At 38.4% G+C, this 16,332-nt stretch overlaps 1 protein-coding gene across 1 annotated transcript in view; it reads right to left on the bottom strand.

Moving 5' to 3' along the window:
* The window catches only part of PCDH15 (protocadherin related 15), a gene marked incomplete at its 3' end in the record, with an annotated part of 1,334,501 nt that overhangs the window by 300,507 nt on the left and 1,017,662 nt on the right, over positions 1-16,332 (bottom strand). Inside the window, exon 12 of the mRNA XM_084754693.1 lies at positions 10,178-10,286. Within this exon, the coding sequence (XP_084610819.1) occupies positions 10,178-10,286 (109 nt within the window). The remainder of the gene's footprint in view (positions 1-10,177; positions 10,287-16,332) is intronic.

Raw genomic sequence — 16,332 nt, 5'->3', positions numbered from 1 at the left:
ATAAACACATCTAGGAAAAAAAAATAACGGGAAGCAAATCAGTGTAAATTTAAATGTCATTTGCAACATGTAAACAATTACGTGAAGCTCTACCACCCTGCCTCGTGTACTTAAAGAGAAAAAAGAGAAAAGCTGTAAAGTATAAGTATGTTTGTGAGAAATCTATAAGTAGTAACGAGGAGTAGCAGACTTTTAAGCAGTTATTTTATACACATTTGTAATCGATATTTATGGATTAAAGAGCTATGTTTGATGAAGCCCTTTTATGATAGTAAGAGGGAAGAAATGGAAAGTAATATAGACAAGAAAACAACCTCCTTCTGCCCATCATTTCTTAAGCAGTGGCAAATGGAAAATACTCTCTCATACTTTTTATATATTCCCATTGGAATTTATTTATGTCCATGGCTCACCTTCAGAGGAGAGTGTAGTGGGGGTGATGCTGGAAGGTGAGCCATGGACATAAATGAATTGTGCGACACAGGTGATCTGGGAAAAGAGAGTTAGCTCCCCGGGAGGACCATGTATTCGCTGATAACTCTGGGTTTACTGTGGGGGGAAACATTGTAATCTTTTTATTTATAAATCTTCTACTTCATCTGAGTGTCAAATAGCCCTATGGGGAAGATGTTAATAATGGATCTGTGAAGAAAGGAATGCTCAGAGACATTAAGGGGGAGGGACATATCTTGAACTCTCACAGCGGGTTAACGAATGAAGCAGGATTCTACCTTGACTATCTATTACCAGATGAAAACTGCTCTCTGACAGTTCATATAGTCTCACCTAATGAATTATATAGTTGGGTGTATTGGTCTGTTGTGGAAGGTAGGTATGTAAAGATGATTAAGGCATAATAACAGGGCAAATGTCTACATAGAGATAGAAAAACAAACCTAGAATAAATGCTATGGCAGTTGAATATTCTATATTTCTTAAAATATAGTGCTTTACTAAGGAGAATTAAAAATGCAATATTTATGTAATATATTATACACAAAATTTTATACTGATCTGAAACTCTTGTACAGGAACAATTTTAATTGCCCAGATTTTAATGCAAACATGAAAGCTGTATTCCAAAGCAGTGAAATTATGAACATGGTATTATAGTGAATTTCAGAATGTAATTCTATTGTAGTCAACAGAACTCACGTATGTGAAAAACCATATATACAAAAAGTCCACCTTTCCACTTTCATAGTTCTATGAGGGAAATGGCAAGCTGAATTAAGCCCTCTGTAATTTTTACAGCATTGAACATAATGTGTTTTCTGCAAGAGAACTGTAATTACCATACCATAAACTTCACATATTATAAAAGTATAATTCCATGCTGATGAAGGTACCCCACTGTCACTATTTTTTTTAAAGATTTATTTATTTATTATGTATACAGGTTTTGTTATAGATGGTTGTGAGCCAACATGTGGTTGCTGGGAATTGAACTCACGACCTTTGGAAGAGCAGTCAGTGCTCTTACCCTCTGAGCCATCTCTCCAGCCCCCTCACTGTCACTATTAAAGCAATGTTCCTGAAAATCATTGCAGGATGGCTCCTGACTGTCCTCCTCCACTGTGGACTTATTCAGCTTGTGTTATTTTTACCATGACAACCTTGTGATTCATATTCTTTTCTGCATTTATAATTAACTTCTTTTTATTGCATTAGAGTTTTCTGCTATAGTCATATACCACAGTTTATCTATGCCTGTGTTTGTGAGGCTTCCAATAGCATTTTCTCACAGATGTAGTTCCTATAACGTTGTACACATCAGTGGGTGAGCACTGATGGTCTTTTACTTTGGATATATAGACAGAGTGAGAGCTCCTAGCAGACACTGACTCTAAATATTTTATTTACTCAAAAAAAAAACCTAGATATTTACTTAGTCAACAAGAGATGTAAATGTCTCAGATGTGTTCTTTGTGTCACCACGGCTATTGGTGACTCACACCAGCTATGGCCAAAGTATCTTCCTTGAGATTCTTATCCCAGCAGCAAGATTTACTCACTGCCTCCAGGGCCCATCTCCCTAAGCACCCACTCAGATGAGCACACATCTCACGCACCTCACAGGCGTCTTCAACCTAGTATGAGGCGTTAGAGATTTATCAAAGTGTCTCTGTCCCATTAATCCCCCCTCTTTTTTTTTTTTTCATTTTTGACCATACTCCTCTTCTTAAGCAAGTGCTAGTTTTTCCAAGGTGACTGTAACCCTTTGGCACTCTCACCCACACTTCCTGGTAGTTCTGATTTCACCATGTGTTTCGAGCAACTGATGAGGTCAGTTTTCAAATCTGAGCAAATCAGGTGGGTGTGCAGCAAGGCCCACTGAGCATTGATTTGCTTTTCTTTAAAGGTAAATAAAATAGCAGAACTTTTACTTACATATATAGTTCACATATTTTTTAGGTTAAACATCTATTCAAACTTTAGCCAAATTCTAAATGAGCTGCCATTTTTAAACTTACATTGTCATCTTACATATGCCCAGTGAAAGTCTTCTGTTATATGTACATTCTGCTAGTCTAGAGCCTTTTCTGTCACTTGTGTTTGAGAGTCAGTTAATAACAGTTTTGAAGAACAAGTGAATTTTTATTTTGATACTGTCAAATGTAAACTTCTTTGCTTCTGTGTCAGCATTTTGCATTATATGAGAAATGAAAGGTAACCCTAGCATCATGAACACTTCCCCCTCTGTTGTTAGCAAGATGAGGTGCATAGATTTGTCTCTTAGACACGGGGATGGGATGGCTTTCATGTCATTTGCATACAGAGGTATAGACCGAGATGCAGTTGTTTGTGTTAGCTAATCCAGTTGTTGGGTATTTCTGGGTGCTCAGATGAATTGCTCATGGAACTTCTGACTCTATTGCATCACTTCGTGATTTGTGTTTTTCTTCATGTCCCTAGATCCTTAATGGAACCGTCTAAGAGCCTACTCCACCCCATACTCTGTGCTAGTGGCCCTGTGGTTACATGAAGTTCCTATAACAAAAGCCCTTTAATCCATTTTATTGAAATTTCTGCCTCTGGTAGGTCCTCAACATTTTCTTGAACTGAGGAAGCAACTTTCTATTAAAAAACTTTACCTCCAAGATAAACCCAAGTTCAATTGTCTGTGTTTTAACAAATAGATTTCCACCTAAGAAATCATTTACTATTATCGCTTATTTTATTGAAGATGTGTTTCCAATATACTAAAAGAGGGACTTTTGCCCATATATATGTATATATATGTGCATATATATATATATATATATATATATATATATACATTTACATTACCTAATGTTATTTCTGTGTAACTCTAATTGGCATATGCAGAAATATAAAAGACTTTTTATTGCTGTCATGAAGACACAAAATTTAATGATGTTTTTCAAAGCTAACATTATAAGCAAATAATGATTCAGTTTATAAGTGCCAATCAAATATTACTAATGAATACCATACCACCAAAACCAAACACCACTTGAATATATAATTTATCTTCAACTGGTTGTCCATGAACCCTTTTAAGTGATGAATAAATGTTGAGCTGAATGCCTTGGAGAAGTGAAGGTACTGACATTTCAAATTATCCAAGGAACCATGTGGAGAAACAAGGTCTCCTCAGGCCACTGGGAGCTATCACATTTGGAAAATGTTCTCTTCAGTCCAAGCAACAATTTTCCATCCGTCTGGAAACGCTACTGCTCCACAAACATCTCCAAAGCCCCGAGTTTTCTCCAGTGAATCCTTGTTTTGCTTAATCTTAGAATAAGCACCACTAATATTGCATTCCTCTGATGTTAAGTTCAAAGGCTACTCCTTTAATATTGCATTCCTCTGATGTCAAGTCCAAAGGTTTTTCCTTTGTAGTAAATAAAATTATTTGACAATTTTAATATTATGTTTCTGTTGGACTTCAACATATACATTTGCATTAAACTACCCCTGGCTTCCAGTTCTGCTGCTGCCTATTATCTGTATTGTCTTGCTCATTTCTCCCAATAATCTACACTGTAGAGAAAAGGGGAGTTGAATGAAATGCACTTTATGGATGATGTGCAAATTACATAGTGTTTGAAAGGCCAACACACAGAGAATGATTCATTCATAAGATGTCTCGCAACATGTTAAAAAAAAAAGTAAAAACAAACAAACAACAAGGAAAATGCTGAACTCTCTCTCCCCTCCATAATTGTGGAATCTAAAATACAACACAGGTTTTCTCAAGTTTTTAATGAACATATACATGACAATCCTCACATTTCTATGACTTCCCCTGTGTGACTCTACTATATATACCCTGCTGTGAAAAAAAGTAAATGCTTAGAGATACTAAATAGAGTTCATGAAGTTTTATAAACAAGTTTGAAACTAAGGTTTCTGGCTTTACTCTTTTCATCTTTTACTCGTTCATGAAACCAAGTTTTGAGTTGCTATGATACTTAAAACATTATTATACATCATAATGCCATGACCAACAAAAAATAGATTTTGGCAATATTATAGTTTAGATAATAATATATCTAAATGATATTTAATATATATTACTCCTCATAATTACCGGTGACACATATCACATAGTACTAACATTTTTGGCTACTATAAGAGCAAACCTGAGCAGCCTCTCACATTACTAGAAGAGAAGTTGTATTGCTGCTCAGCATCTATAGAAAGACTCTACCTAAAGAAAGTCTCGTGATGTGTATGCACGTGTTTATACACATACTGAAGGCTTTCATTATGACCTGATTTTAGTTGTCACCTCCTCCTGATGGTAACTGTTTCTCCTGGCGGTAGCTAGTCTGAGACTGATCATACCGGCGGTGCTGGTAAAGTGATTGATAACCATTTACATGAACTCCACACACCAGTCCAACATTCCCATAAGCCATGCTTCTGTGCAAGCATTAGTGACCACTGAATGTCATCTGCGGTATGGAGTCTCAGTATCACTGTGCTGGGAGACAAACTACTCTGCGGCCACGCCCTGCAATGAGCAATAGTTTTAGACAGCTCCTATAAGCTATCTTTGATCAATGAGATGTTTGCTTTTAAAAACTATGAAAAAGAAATAGATCTAGATGGCTTAATTCATCTGGCACATCAAGGTTGAGATAATCTTGTGGAGTTTTGTTTTGATTTTGAGGTTTTTGGTCCGGTGTACTAGGAAGTTCATCTATAGTCAAAGAATATAGTTTGTATGATTTCAATGGTTTTCCATTTAACCAGGCTTATTTTCAGTTCAGAATGATCTATACTGGAAAGCAAGGCCCCCCCCCCACCCGCTTAATTTGAGAAGATTATTTTATGTTTCCTGCAATTTGACAATGGAGTGGTTTGTAGATAATGATTTGATTTGGATTTTATAACATCAGCTAATTTCTCTTCGTATCTGGTTACATTGTTCCTTTGTCTTGTCAGGGTTTGATGATGTACTGCTGGATGCAGATATAGGTACATGCTTTATGTGTTTTCTAAATTTAAAAATGTAAAGGTTGCGATCTGTCACGTGGACTGTTGAGTGACTGCGTGAGGTTTTTGTTCTGTTCTGTTTTGTTTTACGCATGGTGCCCAACACATTTTCCAGCTATTCCAGAAAGCTCTCTCTGTCTGAGTAGCATCCGTACTCTCAAATTTGTTTTCTGGGAAGCCCTCTGAAATGAAGGTTATTTCAAATGCTGTTTTTGGGGGGTGCAGGATAGAGGGTGTTCTGCGGGTCAGCAAGGAAAGGCAGAGTTTAAAGCCTTCCCAAGATTTTTATGTGTGCACACACAGCATAAGTCCTGTCGCATACAGAGTATAAATCTAGATTCCAAGAGAGACACACGCAGGCTTTTACATCCCCAGTGGATCCTATTCCCTACCCTTCCAGCTTTTTTACTTATTTAAATTTCCCTTAACTATTCCTCATCATGTTAGGCAGTCACAAAGGGAAAATACTTGCTGTAAGTGTTTTGACAAATGCCCATGGGGAGAAGCCCATGGCGAGACCCTTTTCTAATGTAGCTCGAGAGAACCCTCAGAAAGGTCAGAAAGTGTCAATTTTGGTGAATGAGACACTGAGAGATCTCTCTACATTTATCCTGTCCCTTGCAATGCCTGACAAGTTATGCTGAGGAACCAGGCTGTCACAGGGTACTGTAGGGCTTAAAGAGTGAAAATAGCGCAAAGCTCAGTGTTATAAGCGTTATTAGCACGATTTATATACTCAACAGGAAATGTAGAACCTTAGTTAATTTTCAGTTCTGATAAAGTTGATTTGGGCTTTTTTTTTCCTCGTTCTTTTCCTTTCTTTTTTCTTTCCTTTTCTTTTCTGGTTTTTGAGGGCTATATCAGTCAGCTTTGTGTCGTTATGATAAAATTCCTGAGGCAGACTATTTATTTCAAAAATACAGTTCATTACATCATAGTTACAGAGGTTCACATCCTTGCTTCAGGCCCCTGTGGCAAATGGGACTTGTAAATCAGAGTGAGTTACAGAGAGAAAAGACAAACCAGAGTCCCTCAGTCTCTTCCTTGTCCGTGTCCTTGGTGACCTGAAGACTCCACTGGGCCATTTTGCACAGGTACACAACACACATTGTGCTGCTACCTGGGCACCAAGGCTTTGCATGTGGCCCTTTGGGGATATTCATCCAATCATAAGGAGGGAGCAAATTTTCAAAGGTCCTTACACGGCTGGTTTTTCTAATTTCATCCACAAGAGACTGAATCTGTCATCTAAACTTTCAACTCAGCATAGAGTTTAACATAAGGTCTTAACCAGAAATCAAACGTTATATTACTGAAATAATGAATATAAAATCAAATCGAATAAAAAGATCTAAATATATGCCCAGGTCATAAAAATTCAGTTCAGCAGAAAAATTCTAATTTTGTATTTACTAGCAGAAGCCTAAACTTGAATGTTTTCCCTGTAGCCCCTAATTCAAAGTACGACTACAATTCATATCCCTATTGTTGCACAGGAAGAGCATCAGTTAAACAATCTGAGTTTTACATCCACAAGAACATTAACTCATTTAAGGATCAACCAGGGTCTAATTTTTAAAGAAGGGCTTGTCTCTAGTTATTGATTCTGGAGATGATCTGATGGTCTTCCTGGGCATCATTTCCATCAATCTGCCAATATTTATCTATTGCCTTTGCAGAAGGTCTTGGTTAGCACACCATGGGCAATAATGGCTCAGGGTGCCAGAGACCTGGCTTAGGGTACAGGAGGACTTTGATTGCAGCAGTAATATCCCTACTGGCTTCCACCCGCAGATACCATCTCTCCTGCTAAAACAGGTATCGCTAGGCGACTCTTTGGAAATGTTTACTTCTTTCCGTGTTTACCATTGCATGTATTCCTCATGTATCTAACATGATGTGCCTGGAAGCGAGGGAATTCTCACTGCTTATGGTCCAGTGTGACTGCTTCCTGGGTATTAGGCCACTCTGTTGAGCAAATTTCCTGCAGATCAATAGGAAGATGTACTTTCATGAAATAATGCTGTTTAGATAACTGACGAGTCTATAGATCCTGATAATCATTTATATATATTTCCTAATATGAATGAGGTTAATTTTAAGCCGTACCTTCAGAATAACAAAAGCTGCATAGGGAGTTCTGTGAGCATTCATGTGTCATAAGCACATACCTTGTGCTAGGAAGAACAGGCTTATGACAGATTTATAAGTCAGGAAAAACACTCGTTCGGGGTTAGGTCCGGAGACAAGATTAGGTCTTGGTGTGCACCGTGATAGGAAGAGGCATGGACAAAGATTGGGAGTTCTATTATGAGTATAGAACCGAGAGTAGATATTAGCTAATTTAGCTACACAAGGCTTCAAAAATAAGACAAGATAGATGACCAGTTTCCTGGTAGAAACCTTGTTAACCTATGATATAAAAACAACCCTATTGCTTTAACGAACTTATGGAATGGAAGACAGGTAAAATATTGCTTTAAGCTTTTAATGAACGTGTGGCTCTAAGAGATAAAGAATGTTTAGTCAGGTGTGAATTTTAATGGAAAAACATATAAACAACAATCCTGATGTAACTCCTTAAACTTTGTTACCCTTAAGCCTTGTCAGGCTATGACACGAAGAACTATTGCTTTGAACTCACAATGAACTTTTGGAATGAATAGGTAGATGAGGAATGTTTAGTTAGGTATGAGTTTTAGTGGAAAAATATGTAACCAATAATCCTGCTGTAACTTCCTCTGTGTAATGACTTCATCTGTTTTTGTGATAATTGCTTCCATGGCTGTGAGGTAAATTTGATTCTTACGTAGAGAACTTTGTTTTAGGAAGTATAAAAAGGCCAAGAGAATTAAAAAAGAGTGGCTGTTGGATCTGGAGCTTTGCTCCACCCATTATCCCCCAAGTATGTGTCTGTCTGTCTGATTGTATGTATGTATGTATGTATGTATGTATGTATGTATGTATGTATGTATGTATGAAGTTGTTTGAGATTGCCTTGTTCCATCCATCCAGTATGTGTGTATGTGTATGTATGCAAAGTGGTTGGAGCTTTGTTTAATCCACTGAATGTGTGAAAGTTTATATGTCTGTGTGTCTATGTATTTGTCATCTGTCTGTCTGCCTGCCTGTCTGCCTGTCTATCTGCATGTACGCATGTGTCTGTGTGAAGTTGTTGGAGCCTGCCTTTGCTTCATCCACCAAGTGTGTGTGTGTGTATGTGTGTGTGTGTGTGTGTGTGTGTATGTGTGTGTGTGTATGTGTGTCAGAGAGATAGTAGATAAATAGATAGAGAGAGAGAGAGAGAGAGAGAGAGAGAGAGAGAGAGAGAGAAAGATTGAGATTCTTCTTTTCTGTTTTCTTTCTCACCAGCCCCTGCCAAGAGCCATCAGCTCTGGCTCCTAAAGAATTAAAGAGAGTTCAGAGTTTTTCATTAGTTACAAATAGTACTGGCCTCACATTACCAGAAGCTATTAGATATGGTCCCTAAAGAGTTAAGAGAATTCAGAGTTTCTCACCAGTTGTAAAGTATTGGCCCCAATTGCTGGGAGCAATCACGTCTGTCCCCTTTTTCTTTTAATCACTGGCTGCTACCAGCAGAAGTCTACCCTTGGGTACCACAAGTGCCCAAACCCAGACACCAGGCGCTATTAGCCTCTGGTCCCGCTGCTGACTCCATGTCCACCTGCCTCAGTTTACCCCTGGATGCCAAAGCTAGCATTTGACACTTCCCTCTCAATGTATCTTAATTCTGGTTTTGATACCTTTGTGCCCATATATGCCCTCTTTAACTTGGAGCATTTACCTCTCATCTTTCTATTTAACAATACAGATGGGCATATTTCATAAGTTTTCTTCAACTAGTGGAGCAAGCATTTTATGTTTCTTGTTATTTATAACCAGAGAACTATAGGCTTTAAACTACTTAGATTCATAAGAAATAAAAAAAAATAATGTAATGGTTAGATCTTTGCATTTGGACTATGTTTTATACATTGCTTTAAAAAATAAAGCCTTGGAATAGAACTATTGGGCCAAATTTTAGAATATCACTTCTTAGTATGACAACATAAAATTGTCTGGAATCTGGTTAATATGGTGGTGAGGGCATGTGAGTACACAGGCTGGAGGCAAAGCCAGAGACTGGGACCGGAAGATAGCGTTGAGCTCCAAGCAGGACATTCCTAAGTGGTTAGCACTTTCTATTTGAGAGATGCTGGTCTCTCCTCTGCATCTGTCTTTCCAGGGCCCTTCACGCAAATCAACAACATCTACACTTTATCAAAGTGATTTAAGAGCAGTTTTGTCAAATGTCTTCATTTTTGCCTCTTGAGCAATTGATAGCACATATAAAAATGGGTTAGCACAAATGCTTTCAGAGGAGAAATGGCCCATGAGCATCTGTGTCATGTTCCTGGGCTCGAAGTCATTCCCTCTTCCTGGAGCTTCAACAAAGCCCACATTTCCTTTGAATTTGAAATCACCTAAGAATGCTTTTAAGCTGATCTGCATCTCAATTGTTTTGTAAAGGCAATATGGTCTGCTCTATAACATTTTACTGACACAGGAAGAAGAAGGGAAACTCGGATTTATATCTCTTTTTATATATGTTACTTCCAATAAAAATATTGTTATCAAAGAGCTTGACGTGATCTGAGGGGCTTCGCTCATAGACTTCTAACAGGATAAAATGTTGGCAAATACAAACCGACAAGGATGGAGTAGAGGATGCCAGGTCGATCTGATGGTGGTTGGATGTTTCGGTCCTGATCAATGGCTTGGATAGGTGGGGTCACCAAAATAGGGTTCAGTTCTTCCTGGAAGAAAATTCAGAGTGTTTAGCTCTGCTGCACACTCATACTGAAGGGAAAGTTGACACCAGGATGCTCGCTTGAATGCTTAGCTAGATAGCCACTAAGCAGGCACTGAAACTCGATTGCTTGGACTTTATAGTGTGACACCTTCTCTAGTCAATTCTAAATCTGAAGAGAAATCGAGCCTCTCTCAAATTCAAAATGGAAGCATGGAATAGCTATGTGCACGGAACTTTCCCTGAGGGATTCTCCCAGGAGGAAGTCAGGAGAGAGAGCCAAGTTACTGTGTTAATCTGCTCCTGAAGACCAAAGCTAACTGCAGAGGCACTAAAGAGCTCCTCACATGAGTTCTCTCTGCTTTAGAAGAGATTTGAGTCTTTGTACTCTGTCCCTTAAGCACTTTATTTCAGCCATATAAATACAGTAAAATGGGGAGGGGGAGGGGAGACCACTCAAAATACATTTTAATTCAATAGAAATCAAAGCCGCAGTGCTCGTTTTCCTATTACATTGTGTTTATTAAATTGATAGTGGTATAAGGAGATTCTGTTTAGGCTTTTTGGCACATTTCTTCAAGTCAGTGTTTCTCAGTTTGATGTCTAGCGAGCTATTGGGATTGCCACAATGGTGCAGAAAATGGGCTGAGGTGATGTATGTACTCAGAAGCATGAACACAGGCTCCTCTCGCTGAGGCTCCTAGCACTGGCATTGCAGCTCACCACTCTATGTAACTCCAGCGACAGGGCTCCAAACACCCTCCTTTTGTCCCCGTGGGCACTGCATACACAGGGTGTAGCTATATACTTGGTGCAGGCAAGCACACACAATGCACATAAGCATTGACTAAATAACTCTTTTAAAATGATTTGGAACACTTCTTCTTTTGAAAGGGACCAAGCAGTAGGAAGTTTAAGGCTCTGGCAGTTAGAGGTCTGTGTTGCAGCCTCTCACTGCTGCCATTATAGGAAAAAATGCATAATTGAATATGGCTCGGCTAAATGAGAAAACAGTGACAAGTGTGCTGAGGACCTTACTCGGCTGATCAGCTTGGGAGACAGGACACTACGGAAAGTTTTGAAAAGATCTCTTCCTGGAGGGCCTTCTTAAGGAATTCATTAATTTCGCTGCTTTTCATAGTGACTCAAAGAAAATGGTATTTTGTTTCATGTATATATTGTAAACACCCTCTACTGTCTCCTTGACATAATGATCATAGCACATGGTTCAGGAAACACTGAGAGTTTACAACCCCCGGCCAAAATATAGAAACGGTAAGTCTAAAGGGAAATCAGTTTTTTCACAGTGTCTGAGGAAGGCCTGCAATGTGCGTTCAAGCAACTCATTCTGAAACAAAGACCGCTGAACACCGCCACGTGCCCTCAGGCAAATCCAGCGGTTAAAATTCCCAGGGGGATGTTGCATGGCGGTGGCTTATATTTAAAATGAGCAATCATATTAACTTACCACAAGAAATACTTTTCTATTAAAATCATAGGGATCAGGTATAATTATTGACCAATGGTTATTACTTCACATAAATATCAGGGTCTATATAGTTGTTTATATGTTTTCTAAGTGGTATCACTATATTTTTTTTTCCTGTCGATAACGAGATATTCATAGCAATGGTTTTGTAACATTTTTATCTCTTCCAAATGTGTATTCAGAACCATGGATATATCCCCTCGGTATAAAAACTGCCCTAGGAAGTCTAAATGACTATTCGTTTTCTGTCTATCGCACACACAGAAAGTTTGCTTCTGGAATTCTTTTCTTTTTCTCCCCTCCTCCCTTTCCCATTCCCATTGTTCTGCTCCTTGGATTTAATTTCCGTCTCCATCCCTTTCCCGACCACTCTCCCACACGTAGTAACTTTACAGCAGGCAGGTCAGTTCACCTGGAAGAACACCTTTTCCCTAAACTGAAGAAAGCCCAAGCATCTCTTTTTAATCACTGAAAAACTTAGCATCTTTTAGTCAGGTCTGAAGAGAAATTGCATCGAAACTAACTGCTTTGCTCCTATTTCACTACTTAACTTTTCACTAGCTTCTACTAGCATCATTTTAGCAGGCCTAGGAAGGCTTTTAAACACTGGTGACCCTCTGCAATTTAATCCTGTGTCAGATATTTCAGGTTCTCCTGACTATTGGAAAGACAACCCCCCCCTTTTTTTTAATCCACAATATTTTTTTAAAAAACCCTTAGAATCTGAGCTATTCTCTTGGTGTAGTAAGTTAAGAAATCTCTTATTAAGGGCCCCCTGATGACTCCCCCTTTACTCTCCGTGTTTTTGTGGATCTGCCAAACTACCAACCAGGAAAATGATCTTAGTTTGGGTAATTCATTGCATAACTTAAAATCCACTTTTTTTTATTATGTTGGCTTGTTGAAATGAGCAGTGGAGACTTGATTACACTACTTAAATCTACATAAGCAATGGGAAAGCTGAAAATAGCACAGCAAACAAAGTCAGTAGGGATGGAGAAGTGCTAATTAGACTCCCCGTCTTACACCGCTGCTTGTTAATAAGTATCACATAATAAAAAGTGAGGAAAGGAAGAGGTGTGGGTAAGACTTAGAATTACTTTGACATTGGGATAATAAAAAATATGAACACTTCAGGAGACATGATCTGGAAGGAGAAAAGGATTTTTTTTTAACCTAGAGTAATTATTATTGGACTAGATCATTATTATACTTGTACCATTTTATATTATAAAGAAATAAATACAGTAATAAGAATAAGAGAAATCCTCTGGGTAAAAGCTTGCATCTTTTTCTAGAAAATTTGGAGACATGGTATTTTTAAATCTCTTATTAGCATAAAAGGACTGACATTTTTCTCTTGTTCACTAGAGAATCGCAACACATAGTGACATAAAATTTCTCATCTGGTATCATTGATGATTTGGGCAGAAAAATCTAGGATTAGAGGTGTGATCTCTGTTTTTTTGTTGTCAACTTGACTACATCTGAGGCTAAAAACCCAAGCTGCTGGGCACACCTGGGGGGATTTTTAATTAATTAGATCATTTGAGGTGGGACGATCCACCTTAAATCCAGATCACCTGAAGACAGAAGAGCCACCTTAAGTGTGGACCACCATTTCTTGTGGCAGACTTTGTGAAGCAGACTGAAGAAGGAAGTTTTCTCTCTTTGCCTGCTTGCCCTCACTCTCACTGGAAAGTTCATTCCTTCACTGGTGTAGGAGCCTAAATCTTCAAGATTCCTAAATATCCTGAAGATCAGCTGAAACACACAGCTTTGTGGTTGGCACAACTATTGGATTTTTGGACTGTATATCAGTAGACAGCCATTGTTAGACTAGCAGGACCCCAGCCAGTAAACCACTCTACTAACATATATATATATATATATATATATATATATATATATATATATATATATACACACACACACACACACACACACACACACACACACACACACACATACACACAGTATGTATGTATTTATTTATGTATATATGCATGCATGCATGTATGTATGTCGGTTCGGTTTCTTTAGAGAACCTCACTAATATAATAGGTAAAAAGAATGATTCCTCAATAATAATACTGAAGATTAACACTCAATTAAATCATTATCTTTAAGTCTGATAATTTTTAGATGTATCAGAATACTGAGGATTATATTTAGTTGAGGATGACTTTGTTGAAAATAAACTTTTTAGGAGCCGTCATCATTTTAGTTTGAAACGTGTGCATTTTCTTTCTCTCTTTTTTTAAGTTTATTATTATGTATACAGTGCTCTGCCTGCATGTAGACCTGCAGGCCAGAAGAGGGCATCATATCACATTACGAATGGTTATTAGCCATGATGTGGTTGCTGGGAATTGAACTCAGGACCTCTGGAAGAACAGTCAGTGCTCTTAACCTCTGAGCCATCCTTCATTAGAAAGAACAGCAAATAGTGTGCCTTGTGTACTGAGCTTATGTCTACAATAGAGTCTCTCCAGTAGATGGGGACAGGTTAAGGCAGAGTGCTGAGGTAATTTGGAAATCTCAGAGGGATAGATTCCATGCAACAAAAAATTCTTTACTGAGAGAGCAGAGGGCACAGTTCCTAGTTCCAGTTCAGCTGGGAGTTGCTACTGCAGCCCACTGCACACTGAATGTTTAGAACAATTAATCAGGTATTTGATGATAAAGTATTCCGTTAATATGCTACATAATCCAGTCCACAGAGGTGGCACTCTAAGTGAAATGAAAGTAGAAATTAATAAAAGGAGATTCTAAATAGATACAAAAATAGTCAACATAATTGTAAGTCAAGAATTCTTCTGAAAAGTTACCGGTAGAATTCCTCCTTAGCATGAAAAATATTATTGCTACAACTCCTAGAGTGGAAAAAAAAAAAAGAACAAATGAGTATCTATGTGCCAGGTGTGACATGCTATGCCTCTGACACCTGTACTTTCAACAATGAGACAGGAGGATGGGAAATATAAAGACAGCCTCAGCTAGTAAAAGCCTGTTGGAGTGCACAGTCAAAGAAATACACAAGTGCAGAAGGAGCATTTTAGGATAATTTAGCCTTAATGATTGATTATTGACTTACACTGCACCTCACAGATATGTACAATTATTATGTGTGGATCAAACATATTTTATTAACATTTGATATGGAAATGTTACCTCCTCTAATTTGATCTTTGCGCATTATATAAGTGTATTAAATTATCATACAGCACTTCGTGACATATTTATTAATAGCATTAGCAAAAATAAATGGGTGGAAATATTACTGTTTACATATGACTAGCAATGGTGTCTGTATAAAGCAAAACCTGCAAAAATACGACCGAAGAGTTGCAAGCAAATTAACTGACCATTCAATCAAGAGACTTGGTTTTAGAGAACGAGTTAAGCTCTCAGGTGCGGTGTAAAATGGTTAAGGGTAAAAAATACGAGGCTGTATATCTGGTCGTACGCATAACACTGCAGATGGGGTAAACAGAAGACATCTTGGTTCATATCAGTGAGCGCCAAAATATCTTAGTTCTTGATCTTCCAGAAATAAAAGTAACGTCATGACCCATCCGTTTTTTGTTTTTGTTTTTTAATTAATCTGAGATGTGTTTCTAGGACTTTGAGACTGGAATGCCAACGTATATAAACAAGTCAAATGAAGATTAATACCTGGTAATGTTGGCTGACTGTAGTTCCCCTTTGGTTGTAAACCGAGCTCTTGAGAGCGCAGGTTTAATTGCATGCACACATCACGTGGCCTTACGTGAAGTTAGACCAGTTACAGGCTTAATTCCTTTTGGCTCAACAGTTATCTTAATGTATCTTCCAACTGGTTACATTGGATCCTTACTCTCAAGCCGACCTTGTATGTGTACTCCCAGGAAAGCCCGTTGGTGGTTGCAGAGAGATTATTACCTCCCAGGGTGTGAAATGACTAACCAGTTCAGCTATTTGTGAGGAAGTGAATCTTCTCCTTGCGAGGTGAGAATTGTTGTCTCGTCTGCTCATCTCCCTATTTCTCTTAGCTTGTGACCTGTCTGTTCAGGATGTGTAGCTGCATATATTGCCATGACAGCCCCATCCTTAGCTCACGTATGTCTGGGAATTCTCGGGAGTGCGGCTAAAAGTCCTATTCTATCTGCTGTACCTACATCGTTACCAGAACTTGTATTGGTACTACAGAAAACGTCCAATTCACCTTTATAAACCACAGAGTTTATATAAGTTTGAATAAGATTTCGCAACCAAGCCGAATTCTCAGAAACAGAGACAAAGCCACGCAAACACCGAGTGATTCTCGGGCGCTCTCTGAGAAGTGCAGGCTCTCTGGGTCAGTCTCTGGTGTCCCGGGAAGCCTTGTCTCCCACACATTTGCAGGGCACCCTGTCATTTTCCTGTGTTTGAAGTTATTGAGCTCTTTTCCCCAATTTAGCCTTGGGGACATGTATCTATTCCGAAATTTATTCACGTGGAGGTTCACACCGTAAAGTCATAGTTGCTTTTACAATAACAAAAATGTTCCCTAAAAATCAGTGTCGTTGGATGGTTAGAAGGT

The sequence above is a fragment of the Acomys minous genome (assembly GCF_964271855.1).
Source record: "Acomys minous genome assembly, chromosome: 13".
NCBI lineage: Eukaryota > Metazoa > Chordata > Mammalia > Rodentia > Muridae > Acomys > Acomys minous.
This window is presented reverse-complemented; position numbering and strand designations above follow the sequence as displayed.